The 20,900-nt window shown below is 41.1% G+C and overlaps 3 protein-coding genes and 1 long non-coding RNA gene across 6 annotated transcripts; 1 reads left to right on the forward strand and 3 right to left on the reverse strand.

The window, feature by feature from the left end:
* The first annotated feature begins 1,748 nt into the window (after positions 1-1,748).
* On the forward strand, positions 1,749-2,888 carry LOC129766868 (uncharacterized). Its single transcript, XM_055767470.1, has one exon. The coding sequence runs from the start codon at positions 1,749-1,751 to the stop codon at positions 2,886-2,888; it is 1,140 nt and encodes a 379-aa protein (XP_055623445.1).
* A 10,015-nt stretch (positions 2,889-12,903) lies between these two features.
* Positions 12,904-13,741, reverse strand: LOC129769439 (FAD-linked sulfhydryl oxidase ALR). Its single transcript, XM_055771718.1, has 2 exons — positions 13,251-13,741; positions 12,904-13,192 (listed from the first exon to the last, which is right to left on the reverse strand). The coding sequence occupies exons 1-2, from the start codon at positions 13,613-13,615 to the stop codon at positions 13,030-13,032; spliced, it is 528 nt and encodes a 175-aa protein (XP_055627693.1). The 5' UTR covers positions 13,616-13,741; the 3' UTR covers positions 12,904-13,029.
* A 1,877-nt stretch (positions 13,742-15,618) lies between these two features.
* Positions 15,619-16,884, reverse strand: LOC129770700 (uncharacterized). The gene is made up of 4 exons (XR_008742180.1): positions 16,708-16,884; positions 16,534-16,640; positions 16,050-16,476; positions 15,619-15,981 (listed from the first exon to the last, which is right to left on the reverse strand). It is a non-coding gene; the product is annotated as an uncharacterized LOC129770700 (long non-coding RNA).
* Positions 16,885-18,922: 2,038 nt separating this feature from the next.
* On the reverse strand, positions 18,923-20,686 carry LOC129771015 (nuclear pore complex protein Nup98-Nup96-like). Of its 3 annotated transcripts, none has more exons than XM_055774248.1 (3): positions 20,524-20,686; positions 19,474-19,586; positions 18,923-19,402 (listed from the first exon to the last, which is right to left on the reverse strand). In XM_055774248.1, the coding sequence occupies exons 2-3, from the start codon at positions 19,477-19,479 to the stop codon at positions 19,124-19,126; spliced, it is 285 nt and encodes a 94-aa protein (XP_055630223.1). In that variant the 5' UTR covers positions 19,480-19,586; positions 20,524-20,686; the 3' UTR covers positions 18,923-19,123. The 3 variants fall into 3 exon arrangements, with proteins under 3 accessions (XP_055630223.1, XP_055630224.1, XP_055630222.1); XM_055774249.1 differs by having other exon boundaries at positions 20,520-20,686; XM_055774247.1 differs by lacking the exon at positions 20,524-20,686 and having other exon boundaries at positions 19,474-19,599.
* Between the last annotated feature and the right edge of the window lie 214 nt (positions 20,687-20,900).

Raw genomic sequence — 20,900 nt, forward strand, 5'->3', positions numbered from 1 at the left:
GAAATATTGGCAAAGCTGAACTGGGAGCGAAATATTTCACCGTGGAATATTTCCACTTTGCTAATGCGGGCGCTACACGATTCGTCCAACGTTTCACTCTGTTGGACTCAAACATGTGACTCGATGAATCGTCAAATGTTGTGACCTGGTTTACACCAAGGCGCCTAGAAGTATATCCTAAGGTGGGCCAACTTGCTAAAACCACTCTTCAGCCATCTTGGAAGTCTACTGTGTTTTGTTTGTAAACAAAACACAATACGCTATTGCCGAAGCTCGCTCGTGATCAGTCTGTCTCTTTCACGCTACAAGCAAATAATTCCCCTTCTACTTTCTTCCGTGCTGTTTTCATATACCGCTCCCCTAACCAACTTAGTGACGAAACGGCCTCACCTAGTACCATAGACCCGTCTTGGTTTCCACCTGAGACGAGACATGACAATAGGGGGCCGATTCCGGACCACTCTTTCTGTCAAACTCGGACCACTTGCAACTCGGCTACTGATTGGTTGATGAGGAAAATAATTGACAAAGATAAATATACAAAAATGGGATTTCCAACATTTTCACAGTGTTGCCAAATATATTTATAATTGAATAATAGTTGCATTCACATTTCATTTTAGCGTAAATTTCTATTATGGATTCTTTGTATATATTCGTTTCTATTACGTCCGGTGTTCAGTTCCTGAAGAGAGGGAAACATTGCATCGGAATTTCCACCCTATTTCTTTTTGTTATTTTCTTCCCATCTAGCATAGCATAATAGCAGCGGCCTAGCAGAGAAGAACATTTAGTTATTTTCCAACCGTAAAGCAGTTAGCAATAATATTAGAATCAAATAACAAATAACAACCAAGGCAGCAGAAAAAGTATTCAAAATCATGTTAGAACCTGAATAAAGCATACATACCTACAAAAAAAACTGAATAAACGCAATGTTATATTTTGGGAATGTATTATTTTATCAATATTTCAGTACTGTTAGTATTCGAACGATATCAAAGTATGTAAGATATGTATACACTTCACTGTGAAAACGAAATGTAGAAAAGAAAAGGAATATTCTACATTAACTCTTTATAAGGCAGTGGCAACTATAGTGCCACCCACAAAACATATTGTTAGGTTTAGTAAAATTTAAATATGCCTGTACTAGATTATCTTGGTATTCTATAATTCTCATGGTATAAAACGGCAACCGTTAAAGCTCTACTACTTTGTTTATCGCTTTGTTATCAAACTTTCTTGGTAAATTCTTATTATATTGAATATATTGTAGTTTCCGGTACTGCAAAAAAAAAAAAAAAAAAACGAAATTTGCATTCGAGAGGCAAGCTGTATCCAACATTACTGGTGCCGTGACCAGGATCCCCATCGGAAAGTCCCAGCGTATTTTTGGTTCACATGTGGAACATAACCCCAACCAATTAAGAGCATCGCTATTTTGTATACATCCCGTCGGACGACTATCGTCGTATACTGCTGTTCCCGCTTGTTTTAATTTATACAAGGCCTCCTGAAATCGGAGGTACAAAGTTAGTACCGTTCCAAACACTTAAATCCCTCTTTTGCGGTACTTCTGGGTCTTCCTTCGACCGTTTCAGCTCGACATTGGAATCTAACCTCGAATCGCGTACGAGTGTGAACACTCAGCTCGCGAGAAGCAGCGATACCTACGGAAGGCATAAGAAGCCTCGTGAGAGTGGAGGTACCAGCTCATTGGAATCGATCCCACTGTATTCGTCGTCATGGCCGATAAGAAACTGAAAGCCAAAGAATTAAAGCGAAAAAACGTCGTAGAAGGATTGAAGCGCATAGAGGATTTCTTGAAGAAGTATGATCCAACCCAGCATGCCCGGGAAGTCGGTTTGAGATTGGAACGATTGGAGAAACTGATGGAAGTCTTCGAAGCAGTTCAATCTGAATATGAGCTGCTCGATGAAACGGAAGAATTCATGAAGGGGAACTTGGAGTGTCGTGCTAAGATCGAGGAACAATATTTCCGCGTAAAGGCTGGTTTGTTGACGAGAATGCCCGAGGTTGCCACACCGTTATCGCCCGCTGTATCCTCTATGAATGTACAACCGCCCACTTCGTCTCCGCTATCTAATGTGAAGTTGCCCACGATCACGTTACCGGAATTTACCGGCGATTTTAATGATTGGCTTACCTTTCATGACACATTTGTGTCGATGATTCATACGTCGAACGAGATTTCATGCGTGCAGAAATTCCACTATCTCAGGGCCGCATTGAAAGGAGAGGCTGCGAATTTAATTCAATCGATCACAATCACCGCCAATAACTACGCTGTAGCTTGGGAAACGCTAGTACAACGATATTCCAACAAGATTTTGTTGCGGAAGAAACATATTCGGGCGCTTTTGAAGTATCCCAAGATACCCAATCATTCCGTCGAAGCTTTACACAAAATAGTGGATGAATTTCAGAGGCACACGACGGTGTTAGAGCAGCTAGGCGAACCTATCGCCCAGTACAGTTCCATATTAATGGAAATTCTGGAGGACAAGTTGGACGACGCCTCTCTAGCGGCTTGGGAGAATCCATTTCATCGGATCAGCAGCCAACAGAAGCTGCAGCAGCTGCAGAAAAGAGCTCGTGTATTGGAGACCATTCTCATTAATCGACCAAATCCGTCGTCGTTATTATCGAAGCCCGCGGCTGGAAGTTCAGGAAGTAAGAAGCACTATCATCCCCGCCTGAATATTAACGCTGCAGTAACGGACGGAGCATCTGGAAAAATATTTCCAATGTGCCCTGCTTGCGAGAAGCAAAAACATCCGCTCGTGGATTGCGCTGTGTTCAATGGAATGAATGTGGCAGCTCGATTGAAGGTGGTGTATGATAAACGACTCTGTAGTAATTGATTCCGGAATGACCATTATGCGAGACGCTGCCGCTCCAAGTTCAGCTGTAAGCATTGCTCCAAGCGGCATCATTCGATGATTCACCCAGGACCGGCCGAGAATCGTCAAGCTGATGCAGACATAAGAAACCAGATGACAATGCCCTCCTGTGAAAATCAACAGCCGAGTCCAAATCCAATGGTGTCTGCTGTTGCTGCCGCAGTACCTACTATTGATACATACACTAGCTTAGTGCTAGCGAATCCCGCAGTGAAGGTGACTCACACGAATGTATTATTGTCAACGGTTGTTCTATTGGTCGTCGATCCATACGGACAAGAACACGTCGCCCGAGCGTTGCTGGATTCTGGCTCGCAGCCGAATGCCATCAGCGAGCGTTTATGTCAGCAGTTACACCTAGCCCGCAGACCAATCAACATCCCAATATCTGGCATAGATGGTACAGTCACGAATGCCAAGCATCAAGTGCAGGCAGAAATACGTTCCCGAGTTTTCCCATTCCAGCAAACACTAGACTTCTTAGTCCTACGTAGAGTAACATGTGATACACCTCCCGTTTCATTCAATACGTCGTGCTGGAAAATTCCAGAAACTCTACCGTTGGCTGACCCCGAATTCAACGTGACTCATCGTATAGATATGATACTTGGAGCAGGACAATTCTTCGATTTTATCCGTGAAGTATTTGATTGAAAACATAAAAAAATCATCGAATAAAATGCTTTTCAAATGAAGCGAATAAGAACCAAACTTCGGACACTAAATCAAATTTCGGACAGATTAAAATAAAATTTCGGACAGATTAAATTAAAATTTCGGACACTTTATTTTGTAATTTTTTGGACGAAAATTACATCACACTTGATTATATATTATAGTCAACCGCAAAACACTTACCAAGCAATCACAGTAAACTGTTAAAGATGATGAGAACTGATGAAACACGGGGGAAATTTAAATATTCATGAACGGGTAAATTCTACGTGCTCACGCTAAGAAAACGTCAAACACAAACGATAATGAGTAGTGTTGTAATAGTTCTGCCGATTATGTTATACACCCCTATTCTGTATTTCGATCGTTTTGAAATATTTCGAATGACTTGATAAGACTCCATTCTGTATTTCGTTCGAGCTGTTTTTGCATTTCGTTTGATACGTTTTTCTTCGAACATTAAATAGGAAAAACGTTCGAAATGGGGTATGTGAAATCATAACTCGAACGAAATGGAAATCCGTCGGAAGACAGAATAGGGCTGATAATTCAAATGCAGTTTTCATGTGAAATGATAGTGAAACCAAGGGATTGCTCTAAAGAAGCAATTGTGATATTAATTTGATAGTTATATCATCAGTGCATTAAGCATTTCAAGATATCAGAACAAAGTGTCCAAAATATGATTCAGAACGATATTCTCTCCTCTCTTCATTTCTACCACCACAGGGGTGTAAAACTTTTATAGTGGACTTACAATTGATTGATTGGTCATAGACTCTACAATGGTAGTTTTTCGTAGGAATCAACATTTTTAAGAAAGTCCCGTTTGAAAATTCGAGATATCCATTTTCATTGGCACTCTAGTGTACATACACATATTTCATGTAACATGAAGTTGTTGCATCTTTGTTTATAGATTCTTGTTGGTTTTTTTTTTATTAATCCGTTTATTTTTACAGGCTCAGTTACATAAGTTTAATGGAGCCAAACTCTTAACTATATTTCAAATAGCATATATCAACATGTTGTTTCCTTAATTCTATGGTTAATGAAATAGGAAACCGATTACTCGCGGTCGACTCGAGTTTAGAAGGGTGACACATTTTCATTAGGAAAAGGATGGGATGTAGGGAGATGTGTGTTTACACTCGCACTCACATTCACATTCACATTCTCATTCACACTGACACTTCACACTCAATTCTTAAAACTATCCTTACATCTAATATGTATTTACAATTTAACTTATTCTAATGTTAGTAGGAAGGGAACCGATAGCTCGCGAAGGACGAAAAGGAGGGGAAAAGGATGTATGAACAATCACACTCGAAGATCGATAGATTTAAGGAAAACATATATTTGGGACATGTAATCAAGGTCTAACCGAGCCAACACATCTCTCACCGGCACATTGGACTGCTTTCCTCCAGCCCGAAGGGAGTTTTCTAAATTCGATCTGGCGACAAGATACAACTCGCACGACCAAACAACGTGTTCGATGTCGTGGTAACCATGGCCACAACCGCAGAGATTGCTGTCGGCAAGATTAAAACGAAAAAGCAGCGCGTCTAACGAACAGTGATTGGACATGAGTCGGGAGAAGGTGCGAATAAAGTCCCGACTCAAGTCCAGACTTTTGAACCACGGATTGAGGCTAACCTTAGGGATAATCGAGTGGAGCCACCGGCCCAATTCATCTTCGTTCCATTTGCGATGCCAGTTAGCCATGGTATTTCTACGAACTAAAGAATAAAATTCATTGAAGGCGATTTGACGCTGATAAATATCGCCTTCAATTGCACCTACCTTTGCTAATGAGTCAGCCCTCTCATTACCCGGAATTGAGCAATGTGAAGGGACCCAGACAAAGGTAATGACATAACAGCGTCTGGATAAAGCACTCAAAATTTCTCGTATTCTCTCAAGGAAGTACGGCGAGTGCTTTTCCGGCCTCACTGAACGGATAGCTTCGACAGAGCTAAGACTATCCGTTACAATGTAATAGTGTTCAACAGGTCGTGAGGCGACGCTGTCCAGCGCCCAGTGTATTGCTGCCAATTCAGCAATATACACTGAGCAAGGATTCTGAAGACTGTGGGAGGTGCTAAAAAATTTGTTGAACACTCCAAATCCTGTGGACTTATTCATAGAGGACCCATCAGTAAAGTACATATTATCACAATTGACACTCCCATACTTTGCTTCGAAAATCGTAGGAACGATCCCCGATCGATGATAATCTGGAATTCCATGGATATCCTGCTTCATGGACAGATCAAAATGCACAGAGGAATTGATGTAGTCAGGAAAACAAACACGGTTGGGAATATACGAAGAAGGATCAACCTGCATGGAGATGAATTCATGGTATGAACTCATGAATCCGGAGTGAAAATTTAGCACGATCAGCTGCTCAAATTTTGCGATCACCAATGGGTTCATGACCTTACACCGGATGAAGAACCGAAGGGATAATAAATTGAAGCGATCTTTTAGTGGGAGTACGCCTGCCAAAACCTCGAGACTCATGGTATGCGTTGAGGGCATACATCCCAACGCGATACGGAGACAAAGATACTGAATTCGCTCGAGTTTAATGAGGTGTGTTCTGGCAGCTGATTGAAAACAGAAACTGCCATACTCCATCACTGAGAGAATAGTTGTTCGATACAACATTATAAGATCTTCTGGGTGGGCTCCCCACCAGGTGCCGGTAATTGTACGGAGAAAGTTTATTCTTTGTTGGCATTTTTTACTCAGATACCTAATATGGGCCCCCCAAGTACATTTGGAGTCGAACCAGACCCCAAGATACTTGAATGACATAGCATGAGTGATCGGTTTACCCAAAAGTTGAAGCTTTGGTTTTGCTGGTCTATGCTTCCTAGAAAAAACCACCATCTCTGTTTTCTCCGTGGAGAATTCGATCCCTAGCCCAATGGCCCAGGTTGAAAAATTGTTCAAAGTATCTTGTAAGGGTTCTTGCAGGTCGGATTCGTTTGATCCTACGACAGACACCACTCCATCATCTGCAAGTTGTCTTAAGCTGCAATTTTTTGTAAGGCAATTGTCGATGTCGCTTACATAGAAGTTGTACAAAAGGGGGCTTAAACATGAGCCCTGGGGGAGCCCCATGTAGGAGACCCGACTTACTGTCGAATCCCCGTGAGAAAAATTCAAATGTTTCTCACAAAGCAAGTTATATAACATATTATTCAATAGAGGCGGCAGACCCCGAGAGTGTAATTTGTCTGACAGGACCTCTATTGAAACTGAATCAAAGGCCCCCTTTATGTCCAAGAATACTGAAGCCATTTGTTTTTTTTCGGCGTAAGCCATTTGAATTTCTGAAGAAAGCAACGCAAGACAATCATTCGTCCCCTTGCCCCTGCGGAACCCATATTGTGTATCTGAGAGTAGGCCATTCGTTTCAACCCATCGATCAAGGCGAAACAAGATCATTTTCTCCAACAATTTCCGTATACAAGACAGCATTGCTATTGGGCGGTACGAATTGAAGTCGGACGCGGGTTTTCCGGGTTTTTGAATAGCAATAACTCGTACTTGTCTCCAATCATCTGGAACAATATTATGCTCCAGAAACCGATTGAATAAATTCAACAAGCGATGTTTCGCCACATCAGGGAGGTTTTTCAGCAAGTTGAACTTAATTCTATCCGATCCCGGAGCAGAATTGTTACATGAAAGGAGAGCAAGAGAGAATTCTACCATCGAAAACTCGGAATCAAGATCGCACCTATCTTGTGATATATCTCGAACAATTTTTTGCACAGGAGCGGAATCAGGACAAACCTTCCGTGCAAAATTAAAAATCCATCGATGTGAATATTCTTCGCTTTCATTCGTTGAAGAGCGATTTCTCATGTTTCGAGCCACTTTCCATAATTTTTTCATTGACGTTTCTCGTGACAAACCTCCCACGAAATTTCGCCAATAAGCACGTTTTTTCCCTTTGATTAAGTTTTTAAAATGATCTTCAAGGGCTAAATATGTTTGAAAATTTTCAGGGGTTCCACGTTTCCGAAAAGCTTTAAATGCATTCGATTTTTCTACATAAAGCTTGGAACATATGCTATCCCACCATAGATTGGGAGGCCTTCGACGAATAGTGGAACCTGGGATGGATTTCGTTTGAGCGCGAACCGCGCTGTCATAGATCAAACGAGAAAGGAAGTTATACTCCTCCAATGGAGGTAAACCATCTCTGGAATTGATGGCTAGAGCAATCGCGTCCGCATATTTTTTCCAGTCAATGTGTCTTGTGAGGTCATATGCCATGTTTATAGATTCAGAAGAATTCGACCCAATGGTGATGGAAATTTTGATTGGCAAGTGATCACTACCGTTGGGGTCCTGGATTACATTCCACTTGCAATCTAACGATAGTGAATTCGAGCAAAGCGAGAGGTCAAGAGCACTTGGGTTAGCAGGAGGTTTAGGTACACGTGTTGTTTCCCCAGTGTTCAAAACGGTCATATTGAAGCTGTTACAAAGGTCATATATCAACAATGAACGATTGTCGTCGTACTGTTCCCCCCAGGCAGTTCCGTGAGAGTTGAAGTCTCCCAAGATCAATCGTGGCTCAGGAAGGAGTGAGCACATGTCAACAAGTTGTTTGCGGCTAACCGCAGCTCTCGGAGGCCAATACAAGCTGACAATACAGAGGTCTTTGCCTCTGATGTTTGCATGACAAGCAACAGCTTCAATCCCTCCAATAGGTGGAAGGTTAATTCGACAAAATGAGTGGCACTTATTGATCCCCAATAGTACCCCTCCGTATCTGTCAACACGGTCCAAGCGTATAATATTAAAATCGTGGAAAGATAGATCATCTCGCGAAGAAAGCCAAGTTTCGGACAAAGCAAAAACATCACAATTGAACTTATGAATTAAAAATTTGAATGTATCCAACTTAGGGATAAGACTACGACAATTCCACTGTAAAACAGTGATATCTCCGACCTCTCTATTTGAATTAGACATCAAGAGAGATAATCATTGCAAGGAGGGGCCATGTTTGCATCAATTGTTGCAAAATTGTCTTTAATACTGGAAGCATTGAGATGACAATGGTTCTGATGGAGTCGGAAACATTAAAACACGTGAAGATTTGAGCCACAAGGTCAGTCAACTTTATAAATCCCGATTGGGGAGTTGAGCTGGACGGAAAAATAGGGACAGTTGGGGTTTTTGATGTCCCCTCGAGTGCTGGGTCGTTCGAAGATGAACTATTCCCACGGAAGCCAGGAGGAACCTGAGTTTGCTTGTCCGCTGCATTCGATTTTTTAGGCAAGCTAACAAGGGATATCACCGGAGGGACTTGTGATTGAATTTTGGGAGTGGTCACATTTTTGCGCCGGGGATTCCCTTGGGAAATAAACGGTGTGCCCCCGTTAGCTGTGTCCGCTTCCATTTCGTCAACTGGCAACGTGGAAAAGATATTGTGGGAGGAGATTGGATGTTGTTGCTGTAGGGCCTGTGGAGAAGCGCCCTTTAAAATTTCCGCAAAAGTGCGTTTCGAGCGTTCCTTTAAAGAGCGCTTCTGTTTCTCCCAGCGACTCTTGTAAGTTTCACAAGCTGAGAGCACGTGTGGGGATCCCCCACAATAAGGACACTTATGCTCAGTCGCACTGCAGGATTTCCCCACATGTTGCTCTCCGCAAATGGCATAGCGCTCCTTGTTGGCGCAATAATCTGCTGTATGACCAACTGACTTGCATTTGTTGCAAGTCATGGGCTTTGGCACGAAGAGTCGTACTGGAAGCCTCAATTTGTCCACCATAACGTAGTCAGGGAGGGTGGAACCAGCAAAAGTTACTCGAAACGAGTCGGACGGCGTGAATTTTGCTTTTTCCCCATCCTGGTAAACTTTACCTAGTTGATGGCAGTCCAAAATTTTAACTAGCATCGAAGGAAGCTTTTTAAATCTGCCATCTCCGTTTTTTATTAATTCGCTCGTCAGACCCGTTTCTGTAATCACCCCCGAGATTTCTACGTTATGGCAGGGCACGTATGTGCGATATTCTAAAATGAACCGCTTGTCGACAACAATCTCGTTAGCTTGCTTCCGATCAGCCACGACAACACGCAGTTTGTTCGGTCTAACTTTGCGAATTTCGACCACGGAGGAATAATTTTTTGACAGATCTTTCATGATCTGAATTGAGCATTGAGCGATTTCCCGTTTGGTTTGGGCCGGAAGAAAACAACCCACGAGCCATTATCAGGTGCCTCAGGAGCGGAGACAGCGGAGGGGGAAGACGAGGTCGATGGTTGAGCGGGAACGTTGGCGATAGAGGGGGAAGAGGAGGTGGATGGTTGAGGGGGATCGGAAGCAACAGATAAGGGATGCGAGATCGGGGGTTGAGGTAAAGTGGATGGTTCCGGGGATTGAGAAGTTGCGAGTTGCGAGGGTTGCGAGTTTTTTCGAGGGGGGCTTCTTGAGGTGGGATGACTCTTCTTCGGAAGTAACATCTTCCGAAGTGGTATTTCGCTTGAGCGATTTTCCTCCTGCCGTTTGCACAACTGAAGGGGTGTTAGTTTCGGAGTCAGAGGTTTCCATATCAGGAAACTCTCTTCCTGCTTCTGCCATGATTATGCGGCAGTTAAAAAAAACAATATTTTTTTTTTCAAATTTTAAAACTATCCAATCTTAAAAACTAATAATTCTTAAATACCTAAACGCACCCACCGGTGCAGCTGAACTTGTCGTTCGGTTGATCGCGTGCTGGACGCTCGGCACAAGAGAGATCGTAATCCAACACCACCACTACCAAGAAGTGCTTCTTCACGTTTTCGTCAGTGAGCGTCGAATCACACTGATTGAACACTGCTATCCGATGCCAATAGTAATGGCGATGATTTGGTGAAAACCAAAATTCAGCTGATTTGATAGTCTTAGCTGAGGCGAGTTTTTCTTCTGCTTATGCTATCGCGGAAACTATTTTTAATTCACGCGCGACACCAATAAGCACCAATGCGGGAAAAAACAACTGCACTAACGGTATCCGATCACGCTAACGGGAACGTACACAGAGCGCGTGCGACTTCTCGAAGCTGTCGGCGTGGAAAATGTTGGTTTTTTGAGTCTGTTATTATTTTATGCACAAATGTAAAAGGGAAAAGGGGGGAATTCGGACCACCTAAGCAAATTGCCTAATATTTCCAAACCAATACGGTCTAAATAAAAAATGTCACATTGTATACTGAGCTACACTTGTTTTCTCTCAATAAATAATGTTTAATTATTATACAAAGCTTCAATCTACGAAATACATCATAAAATAAAAGAGATGATTTTTGGACATTAAAATTTGATGCGAGGTGATTTGGACCGTCTGTGGGGTGATTTGGTCCAGTGTGTATTTTATCGAAAAAAACATACTTATGTTTATGTAAAGTATTTTGGGATAATGTTACAATCAGTAACAATGTTTTGGGATCGATACCAGGTGTCTTGGCCAGATTCCAGACCAGAAAAATTGGGTTGCCACCATCTTGAATTCTGCATGAATCTTTTCACTGTTGGTCGAGCATTTTCAAACACTGTTGATGCTTGGTCAATGAAAATTCGTTCTCGATGGCCTGTGTTGCTCTTTCAAGCTCCTCCTTCTTCCAACGTTTTCTGTCCATCCTCTTTTTGTAATTCAGTGGCATCTGGAATCAATTAGACCAAAGAAAAGTCTCAAACCTGTAGGACCAAATCACCCCACAGAAACGTGTCCATGTCACCCCACACAACACGCAAAAATTAAAATGCAATTAATTTCATTTATTGTTATCAAAATTACAATTTCGCTACATCAAATTGTTTTTCTTCTGTAGGCGAACAGAACTTTACTGCACAATACACGAAAAGTTTGTTTAATTAGCGGGAAAAACCTTAAAACCACTATCGGAAAAATCACATTTTTTGACGTTATGTTTATGCTACCATTTCCCTCTACTTGTGTGAAGTTTTACCAAAGTTTTTTTACTTTAGGTACATACGGTTCAACAATAGAAGGAAATGACATTATAAAAAATCCAAGTTGAGCCGTAATTTTTGAGATAAAGGGGTGGTCCAAATCACCCCATATGACCAAATCACCCCGTGTTACCCTACTTACTATGTAGGTATTTTTTAGTTAAACGAAAATATTTTTAAAAAATGCAATTTGAATAATAAACCACGTTACATATTTAACAAATTTGGAACCGATCCGATTGAATTTGTATGAATTTTTGTTATAATAATTTATCCCTTATACGGCTTTTCGCTTTGCGGTCAAGTTTCGTGGAACCTGTCTAGGCCATAAAGCGAGGTATGGGTGTAAAAGGAAAAAAATAACTTGGTCCACGGCTGCAGTTTTCCAATCCCGGGCTACACCTATTCTTCCCAAGGCCTGCTTAACTTTGCTTACTGGGCTCTTCTTCTTCTTTCCAACTCACCACCATCTCCGCGGGGCTGCTGTCCGGATTTCTAATAAGGAATTCGTTTCTAAACCTTAGTTAGTTCCAACCTAACTCAAGGTCGTCAGAAATTGGGCACTGATTATCGTCTATAAGTTTGAGCCGCAATTCGTGTGTTAAATAAGCCAACACTACATAACACAACACGACATTTTCAGAACCGCGGGATGGTATCGATATAATTTTTTTTATATCACTACTGCTTTCTTCCGAGATTGCAATAACAATAACCCTTGATTTCATTGCCTAATTTTTTTGAAAACAAACAGCTCGGCCAGTTTACGTCGGTTAATAATAAACAATGCTCGAGAATAGATTCACAACTTTTTTTTTTATATGGATTTTAGCGATAAAACCACAACATAGATGGAAAACTGCTTAACTAAATTAACATTTTTATCCATAAAAACATAGCATAAAAAATAGGAACAAACCCAAAAATGAATTTAGGTGAGATTCTACTTTATTTTGATTTTTCAAATATGATAGAATCTCCACGTGGATGACAGAGTATGGAGTATAAAAGATGTCCACGTTTGTTCACGGTGTCGAAGGGGGTGCCCAAACTCATGATATTTCTGTCCCTAATCTGATTGGGAAAAGTTAATTTTCATTCACAATTCTTATTTTTAAAGCTGGTTAATTACACATGAAAATCCATTATTGTCGCTTCTCAAATTCGGAGTATCAAGTCCAATGCTGTAAACTTTAATCAAACAATACATTGAAGTTCCCCTCGGTTTTTTTCTGACATTTTCCTTGTCGGCCCAGTTAGCGAATGACTACTGTATATTCTTAAAATGTTTACCTTGAAAATTCCTTGGAGTAGAATAGCAGAAAATATTTAATAACTTGTTATTCAAATATATTGTTATTGAATCAAACAAACGTGAATTTATGCTCCGTCGCTTTATTTACATTATCACACAAACTAGATCCTCGCCTCGCAGTTCTAATCACAAGATCCATCCGCGGGACCATCACGCCAACGTTCATTAACATTCGTGCAGTCAAACTCTGGCTTGCCAAGCTTACGGTTCACTTTATTATGTATCCTACAAAGCCATTGTGAAAGCGTATGCTGGGATTTCGTCTCTGGCGGTGAATCTTTCAATCTGGAAGACAACCGAGGAAACGATAAATAGGATCAATTATCACGATTTACTTGCTTACTCATTTTGAAAATCTTTCGCGCAGTATTCGCACGGGTAGACTTTGGCAAACGCGTTGAAAAAATGCCTCACGTTGCTTTGTTCCTCTATGGTTGGATTATCTGGGAAATAGGCTGCCATCGTGTGCAATAAACCCCAGGTGTAGCGGCCCAATCGTTCCTTATCTAATGGGCAGTGCGCTGGGGATTCGTTTTTTGAGGTATCGGAGGATTGTGCTTTGGAGTTGGTGGTTTGGGTTACATCTGATGGTTTCGATGTCGTGGATAATGCTTTCCGTTGTTGCTTGGACCATGATTTGAAATCGATACACGTCCGACAAGGAGCTGTTTCTTTCGCTGAGGACTGGGGAGTTTCAACACTTGGCATTTGGAACCCGGTAATAAACGGAATGAATTTGGATTTTGATTTCGTCTAAACCGGAAAAATACGACCAGCACCGTGTAGGAATGTTTTGATTTATTTTGAATGAAAGGTGATGTAATTCAAATGTCTCTGGTGAAATATTTCTCGTTGTATGAATACATGGGGGGGTCCATGAATGCGATACTACAAAAAAAAAACAAATTAGTACACAACGACTTACTTTTTTTTTCATGGTGAAAACATAGCATTCTTCACTACACTAAGAGAAATAATTAGTAAATATGACAAATTTTTTGGTAAATATTACCAATTCGCTAGTCATTTTCTACCCTACTAATGATTAGTACATTCTACAAAAACAAATTGATAGACACAAATTTCAAGCAAAATCACGGTTTGTAGGTGCAATGTTGGCTCAATTTTGGGGCAATATCAATGAAGATGTTGGCCCTCATTTGTAAAGGGATAATCAAAGCAATAACGATTTTTGTCGAATAATAAATCTTTTTCGAAAGCTGTTTTCAAATAATTTTATTCTTGTTAATATTCTAATATTAATAATCACACAAACCTTTGCAGTTTTTCATTTTCGCAGAAGTTTGTTGTGAGCGGCAGTTGGGCCAACACCGAAGATCTACGCAGGTGCTGCTGCTCCTCATCCAAGACGATGTTGTCCGAATCGGCGCTGGTAGTTTGGTTCAGCTGATTGCTTAGTGCAATTTGTTTTCTACGATTAGAAGCTGAAAAAAAAGAAATATTAAGGTACAATGAATCAACAAAAACAAAATGTTTACCTCCAAACCGCTCCACTTCCACTAGAGAAATGGCGAATGCACGCACACAGTTGCTAAGCATGAAAATACTCAAGGTTACTCATGCTATGAAGTAAAATGTACGAATCGTTGGTAGGGATGTACATTGCATTTGATATTAGTTTTACAAAGATTTGGTAATCTGTACAAAAAATGTGTATATTTTACCAATGTTTCGGTTACTAAAGATTTAGTAGCTGCATCTACTAATGTTTTTCTCCAGTGTAGATAGTGATAAACCTTATGCTATCATACAATTGAACATAACTGTTTCTAATATCCCTGCTAATCCCAACCATAATCTCTAGCTCGGCCAGATATTTCATAAGTCTTCTTCAAAATATCTATTCAATTGTTTTGAAAATACATAGTATTTTCTCATGGCAGTGCATCACTAGTTCAATCGTAGGATTCATATATCCGGAACCCAAATTCTAATCCGTTGGATTGCTCAGGATGGCGTGCCATGAAGGCTAAGGGCGATTACACATTATCCGGTTTCAAAAAGCGCCGCTGGGTTTGGACGGATAACCGGATAACAATGTAAAAGAGACCTCACGCTACACAAAACCGTACATCTTTCACATACACATACATGCATTCATTTATATAGCGGAATGACAGATAAACATTGCTGCAAATATCCGCGATGACGGCGGAATGGTGAATGGTCTGGATACGACATTAGTTTGTATCTAAGACGTTTGTATGAGGCAAACTATCATCCGCTCGTGGATAGTCGGGGTTCCACTGTATACGAAAAATATTGAAACCACAGCTGCTGCGGCAACTACGAGCTTTCTCGTATTTGCGTCCCTTGGAAAAGACGGCCGAATGTTGGAGTGTGGCAAACCAGGACATTACGCGCACCCTGCATCAGGACGGTGTTCTTACGCCCACTTCAGAATACGTTTACGAGCATTTTCCGTAATTCGCTCAGCACACACACACACGTTTATCTTGGCCACATATGGCCAATATCTACATAATATATAATATATCTACAACAGTTCCCACAACAGCGGCAATGTAAATTTGTAATGATAAAAATGAAAAACTTACTGGACAAAACACATAGGTGTCATCAACAGTATTACAAAAACTAATTTTGGTCCAGTTGCGGTGTACTTATTCGTACGCTAAATTATTTTATTTTCAAACATACACAAATAGCATAATTTATTTCACACGCGATTGAGCCTTACAAATAAATTAATTGAAAAAACATAATTTCCCTTCAAACACTATCTCATTGTTGCTTCCGCAGATCTTCGTCCAGAAACACGCTGAGCATGTGTGCAATTCCTGGAACACGTTCAACTGGGGCAGGGACAGCTTCTGGAGCACATTTCGCATCAACGCACATCGGATCGTGGGCGAAGAATGGCCAAATCATATATATGCCAACAGCTGGGTGATTTAGTTCTAACAGAACCGATACTTCAGCGCCGGGACATCTTGATCACCGAGCACAGATCGGACAGTTTGGGTTGGAGTTCTTCGAGCCGAGTTGCGGCCACCTCATCGTCGATCGTGTTCCGGGTCAGGTCGAACTGTCTGGAATACCAAATAAGAATATTAGAAGAGGGAACTATTTTGGTGTGTCCAAATCAACAAAAACTCACCTTCACAATCAGCTCGATGAAGTTATTTATATGTATTGTGTGCCCATATTTTTGTGTTTTTTCTTTATTTCACCATTGCACTGACAATCTTTATGATAAAAATAACGTCATAATTTTCCTTCGAACTCTGTCTCATTGCTGTTTACGCAGGTCCTCGCCCAGAAACGCGCTCAGAATATACCGCAATTTATCGAGCACGTACTCCTGGGGCAGGAGTAGCTACTCGAGCGTGAATCTACGCACAGCTATTTAAAAATGTCCGACTCAGATATATTGGGTGATTTCGCTCTGACAGAACCGATGCTTCGGCGTCGGACAGGGAAACATCTCGATCACCGATCACAGATCGGACATTTAGGGCTTGAGATCCTCGAGCCGAGCCACGTCCACCTCGTAGTCGATCGCGTCTCGAGTCAGGTCAAATTGTCTGAAAGAATAAGAATTTAATATTAGGAGAGAGCTATTTTTGGTGTGCTCAAATTACCACAAACTAAACTCCTCATAAAGTCTCGATAAGCTCACTCAAAACATGCCCCTTGATTAACCAGTTGGAAATTTGTTTGACATCATCGAACTCGTTCAGTAGCGAATCTGTGAACAAAACAAAAACGGAAGTTAATTTAAGAACTCGTTCAATTTGTCGAAAGACACCACCCACCGTTGATAACACAGTCCACGGCAATATGCTCCATGATGATCTCGTGCGCCTGTGACCATTGCTTACCTTCGTGCAGCAACTTGTATCACCGAATTTGTTCCGCAGCACAGATCGTTGCCGAAGAAGCGAAATGAAAATTTCGACATCCATATCACTTGTAAATTCTGAATTGATTTCAAAATCAACAAACAAACGTCAATAGCACACACACATTCAAGGGGATAAAAATTGCCTGAATTGTACTAATACTAACAGACATGACAAACAACTGTCAATTCGCGTTGATGGCATGGAGTTTCGTGTTCCGCTTTTGGGAAATGATAGTGATAATGGATTTTCAGGTACAGTAAACACATGTTTTAAAAATAAAAGTATGAATGAAAAATAACTTCTTCTTATGAAATATGTTCTTTATGTAATAGAGTAACACCTTCTTTTGCAAGTGGGGAAAACGCCCTGAAGAATAATTGTGTTTGATACTGATTTCATATTACAATGAGTTTTAGTGAAAATGTCAAGAAAATTATACAAAAATGGTTAATTAAGAATCAGTACTACGGGTTTTACGTAATCAAATAACATAAAGTAGAAATTTTCATTAAAAATTTAAACAACTTAAAACTGTCTTAAGATCTGCTAAGCGTATAGAGAATGATTTGCTTTCCCAAACCGAAGTCTCCACCAGACGTCGACACGGTGCTACTGTCATCGCGTATCATTCTTGTCCGGTCGCCGGACATTGTAGTAGCAGTAGACGGCTGCATCACGGCGCCGTAAAGAGGTTGGTACGGTCGAAATTTGCCATTTAGGAAATTTGCCGGTCCGGCTGAAACCGGATAATGTGTAATCGGCCTAAGGGCGATTACACATTATCCGGTTTCTGCCGGACCGGTTTCAAAAAGCGCCGCTGGGTTTGGACGGATAACCGGATAACAATGTGAAAGAGACCTCGCGCTATACAAAACCGTACATCTTTCACATACACATACATGCATTTGTTTATACAGTGGTTTGACAGGTGAACATTGCTGCAAATATTTCTGCTACATACAACTGATTGCTGTTAGGTGGCTGGCTCAATTCGACAGCCCACAATTTCCAGCTGCCAACATTGTATGGGGAAATTATTTTCCCCACCACAAGTTGCTTTCGGCGAACAAAAAATTGAACTGCACTCCACGCAATGTCGACAGTAAATACAAAACGGCGGAACAACCGGCACAAACATCAAAGAATCCTTCTCTTCATTCAAAATACAGTTCTGGTAGAACTACATATATTCACATGAAAACACTAGGTATATAAAACTTATATTCATAATGTACAGTTTCACAACATTACAACTTGTATTCATTTAACAAAACATCCGATAAAATATTTAATTTATTGTTGATTCCATAGTGAACGATTCGGACGTATCTGCTCGGCAGAATAATAAAATCATTTCCGCTTACGCTTTGCTGATCGCATATCTGTGCGATGTTCTCGATCGCTATCGGCAGCGGTGAACTCCCCAATTCCCTTGCGCATCTTTCGCTTCCGATCGCATATGAGTGAGCGAAGATCAAGCATCTGTACCTTGTTCTTATTACCTGTGGTACAGCTGCACCGAGCTGATCGAACCCGTGTTTTCTGAATTCCCACCATTGTTTGTGAGCACCCTCTCATGATGTGCCTTTTGGGGATGGGTCATGAACAGATTGCATATGAAAAATCTTGAAACCACAGCTGCTGCTGCAACCACGAGCCTGCTCAAATTTGCGTTTCTTGGAAAGTACATATGAATGTCGAAGTTTGGCACGGCCAAAGTGAGTGCAGGCCTCGCAGGCGCACATCAGGACGGTGTTTTTACCGATAAGTGCCGTCAGAGCGGTCAAAGCGTTCAAAATACGTTCGCAAACCTTTTCCGTAATTTGCAGAGCGCACACGTTCATCTTAGGCGCATCTCGTTTTACAATGATTCTCACAACGACGGCAACGTAAATTTGCAATGATAAATGAACATGAAAAACTTACAGGACAAAAGACTTGGCTGTCATCAACAGTATTACAAAAACTAACTTTTGTCCAGTTGCTGTGTACTCATTCACTCACTAATTTATTTTATTTCTAATCATACACAAACAGCATGATTTATTTCACACGCTCTATTGCCACATACTTTTTTAACAGTCTCAGATAGTTAGATAAAAATGAACAATTTTTTATGAGCCAATTATAATAACATTGCCTAACAAGCCAGGGGCACTACTTATTTATATGTATTATCTGTTCACTTCCTGTGATCATCATGAAATTTGCGTACGAAAGGATGTGTACCCATCCATTTATTCTAGAGTGTTTTTTTTTTGTTTCAGCATTGTAGTAATATTGCTTTGCGATTAAAATTACATCATACATTTCTTTCAAACGCTATTCATCGCTGCTTCCGCGGATCCTCGTCCAGAAACGCGCTCAGCCGCAATTTCTCGAGGACGTATTCCTGGGGCAGAAGGACGTATTCCTCGAGCGCATTTTGCATCAACGCATAGCGGATGACCAATAGCTGGGTGATTGCGTTCTGACAGAGTCGATGCTTCAGCGTCGGGCAGGGAAACATCTTGATCACCGAGCACAGATCGGACAGTTTGGTCTTGAATTCCTCGAGCCAAGCTTTGACCACCTCTTCGTCGATCGCGTTCCGGGTCAGGTTGAACTGTATGAAATACCGAATAAGAATATTAGAAGAGAAACTATTTTGGTGTGTTCAAGTTAACAAACACTCACCTTCATATTCAGCTGGATGAAGTCGCTCGAAATCTGCCCCTTGATGGAACAGTTGAAAATTTGTTTGACATTCTAGAACTCGTTCAGTATCGAATTTAAATGATGGAAGTTTTCTGTGAGCAAAACAAAAACAGAAGTTAATCAATGAATTATGAATAATTTGTCGCTGACATTACCCACCGATTATCCCTAAGGTTTCGACGAAAGCTTGGTTTAAGGGATTGAATGTCGGTCGTGATTTCATTCGCGTGATATCTCGGCTTATGTCCAATCACTACAACCTAAACGCGCATCTCTATCGAATTGGGCTCGCAGCAAACAATCTTTGTGATTGTGGCGATGGCTACCACGACATCGAGCATATTGTCTGGTCGTGTATCCGGTTCCATGCTGCTCGCTCTCAGCTCTCTAGAGCACTGAGAGCAAAAGGCAGACAATCGGATATCCCCGTCCGGGATATCTTAGCTAGCCGTGATCCAGATCTTCTGCTTCATCTATACCTGTTCCTCAGAAACACCGATGTCAACGTTTAATGATATTTCCTTCGTTGTGTCCCCGTTTCATATCCCTCCTATCCGATCGATAAACTTTTACTTAGTCGCGGCAATACATACACACACTCTTTACAGATACACGGGCCGAAGGTTGTGCAGTCCACTGATCATTCAACAAGAGCCAAAGGTTGTACCGCTCATGACAACTCTACACGAGCTGATGATTGCGCCGCCATTCTATCCTGGATTCCTTGAGTCGAGAAAGACGCACCACGCTAGATATGGGGTACAGACTAGGGGGGCGTTGCTGATTAATGGTCAGCTGCATCCCAATAGGAAGTATCCCGTGTCGGGCACAGGTGCAGATCATTGAAGACAGCAACATCACAATTACGAAAACACTTGTAATACTAACCGCGAGTAATCGGTTACATATTACTAACATAGTTATAAGGCAAACATTGTCGAAATATTGAACTCCCGGCCCCGTCAGGTTGACGCCATATGAGCCTTAATAAAAATATATATTTTGGATAAAAAAAAAAAAATTACCCACCGTTGAACACAATCCATGGCAAAACACTCCATGATGACCTCGTGCGCCTGAGACCATTGCTTCGCTTTGAGCAGAAATTTGCATCACTTCACTTGTTCTACAGCAGCGAAATAAAGCGAAATATAATTTTCGGCATCCATATCACTTGCAACTTTTGAAATGATTTCAAAAAAAACAAACGTCAATAGCACACACATACTAATACATGGGACGAAAAATTGCCTGAATCGTACTAATACTAACAAACATGACAAACAACTGTCAATTCGCGTTGATGATATTTAGTTTCGTGTTTTGCTTTTGGGAAGTGGCAGTAAAAATAAATTTTTAGGTGCAATTAACACATATACAAAATAAAAATTATGAATGAAAATAAA

Source organism: Toxorhynchites rutilus, chromosome 2, assembly GCF_029784135.1.
Source record: "Toxorhynchites rutilus septentrionalis strain SRP chromosome 2, ASM2978413v1, whole genome shotgun sequence".
NCBI lineage: Eukaryota > Metazoa > Arthropoda > Insecta > Diptera > Culicidae > Toxorhynchites > Toxorhynchites rutilus.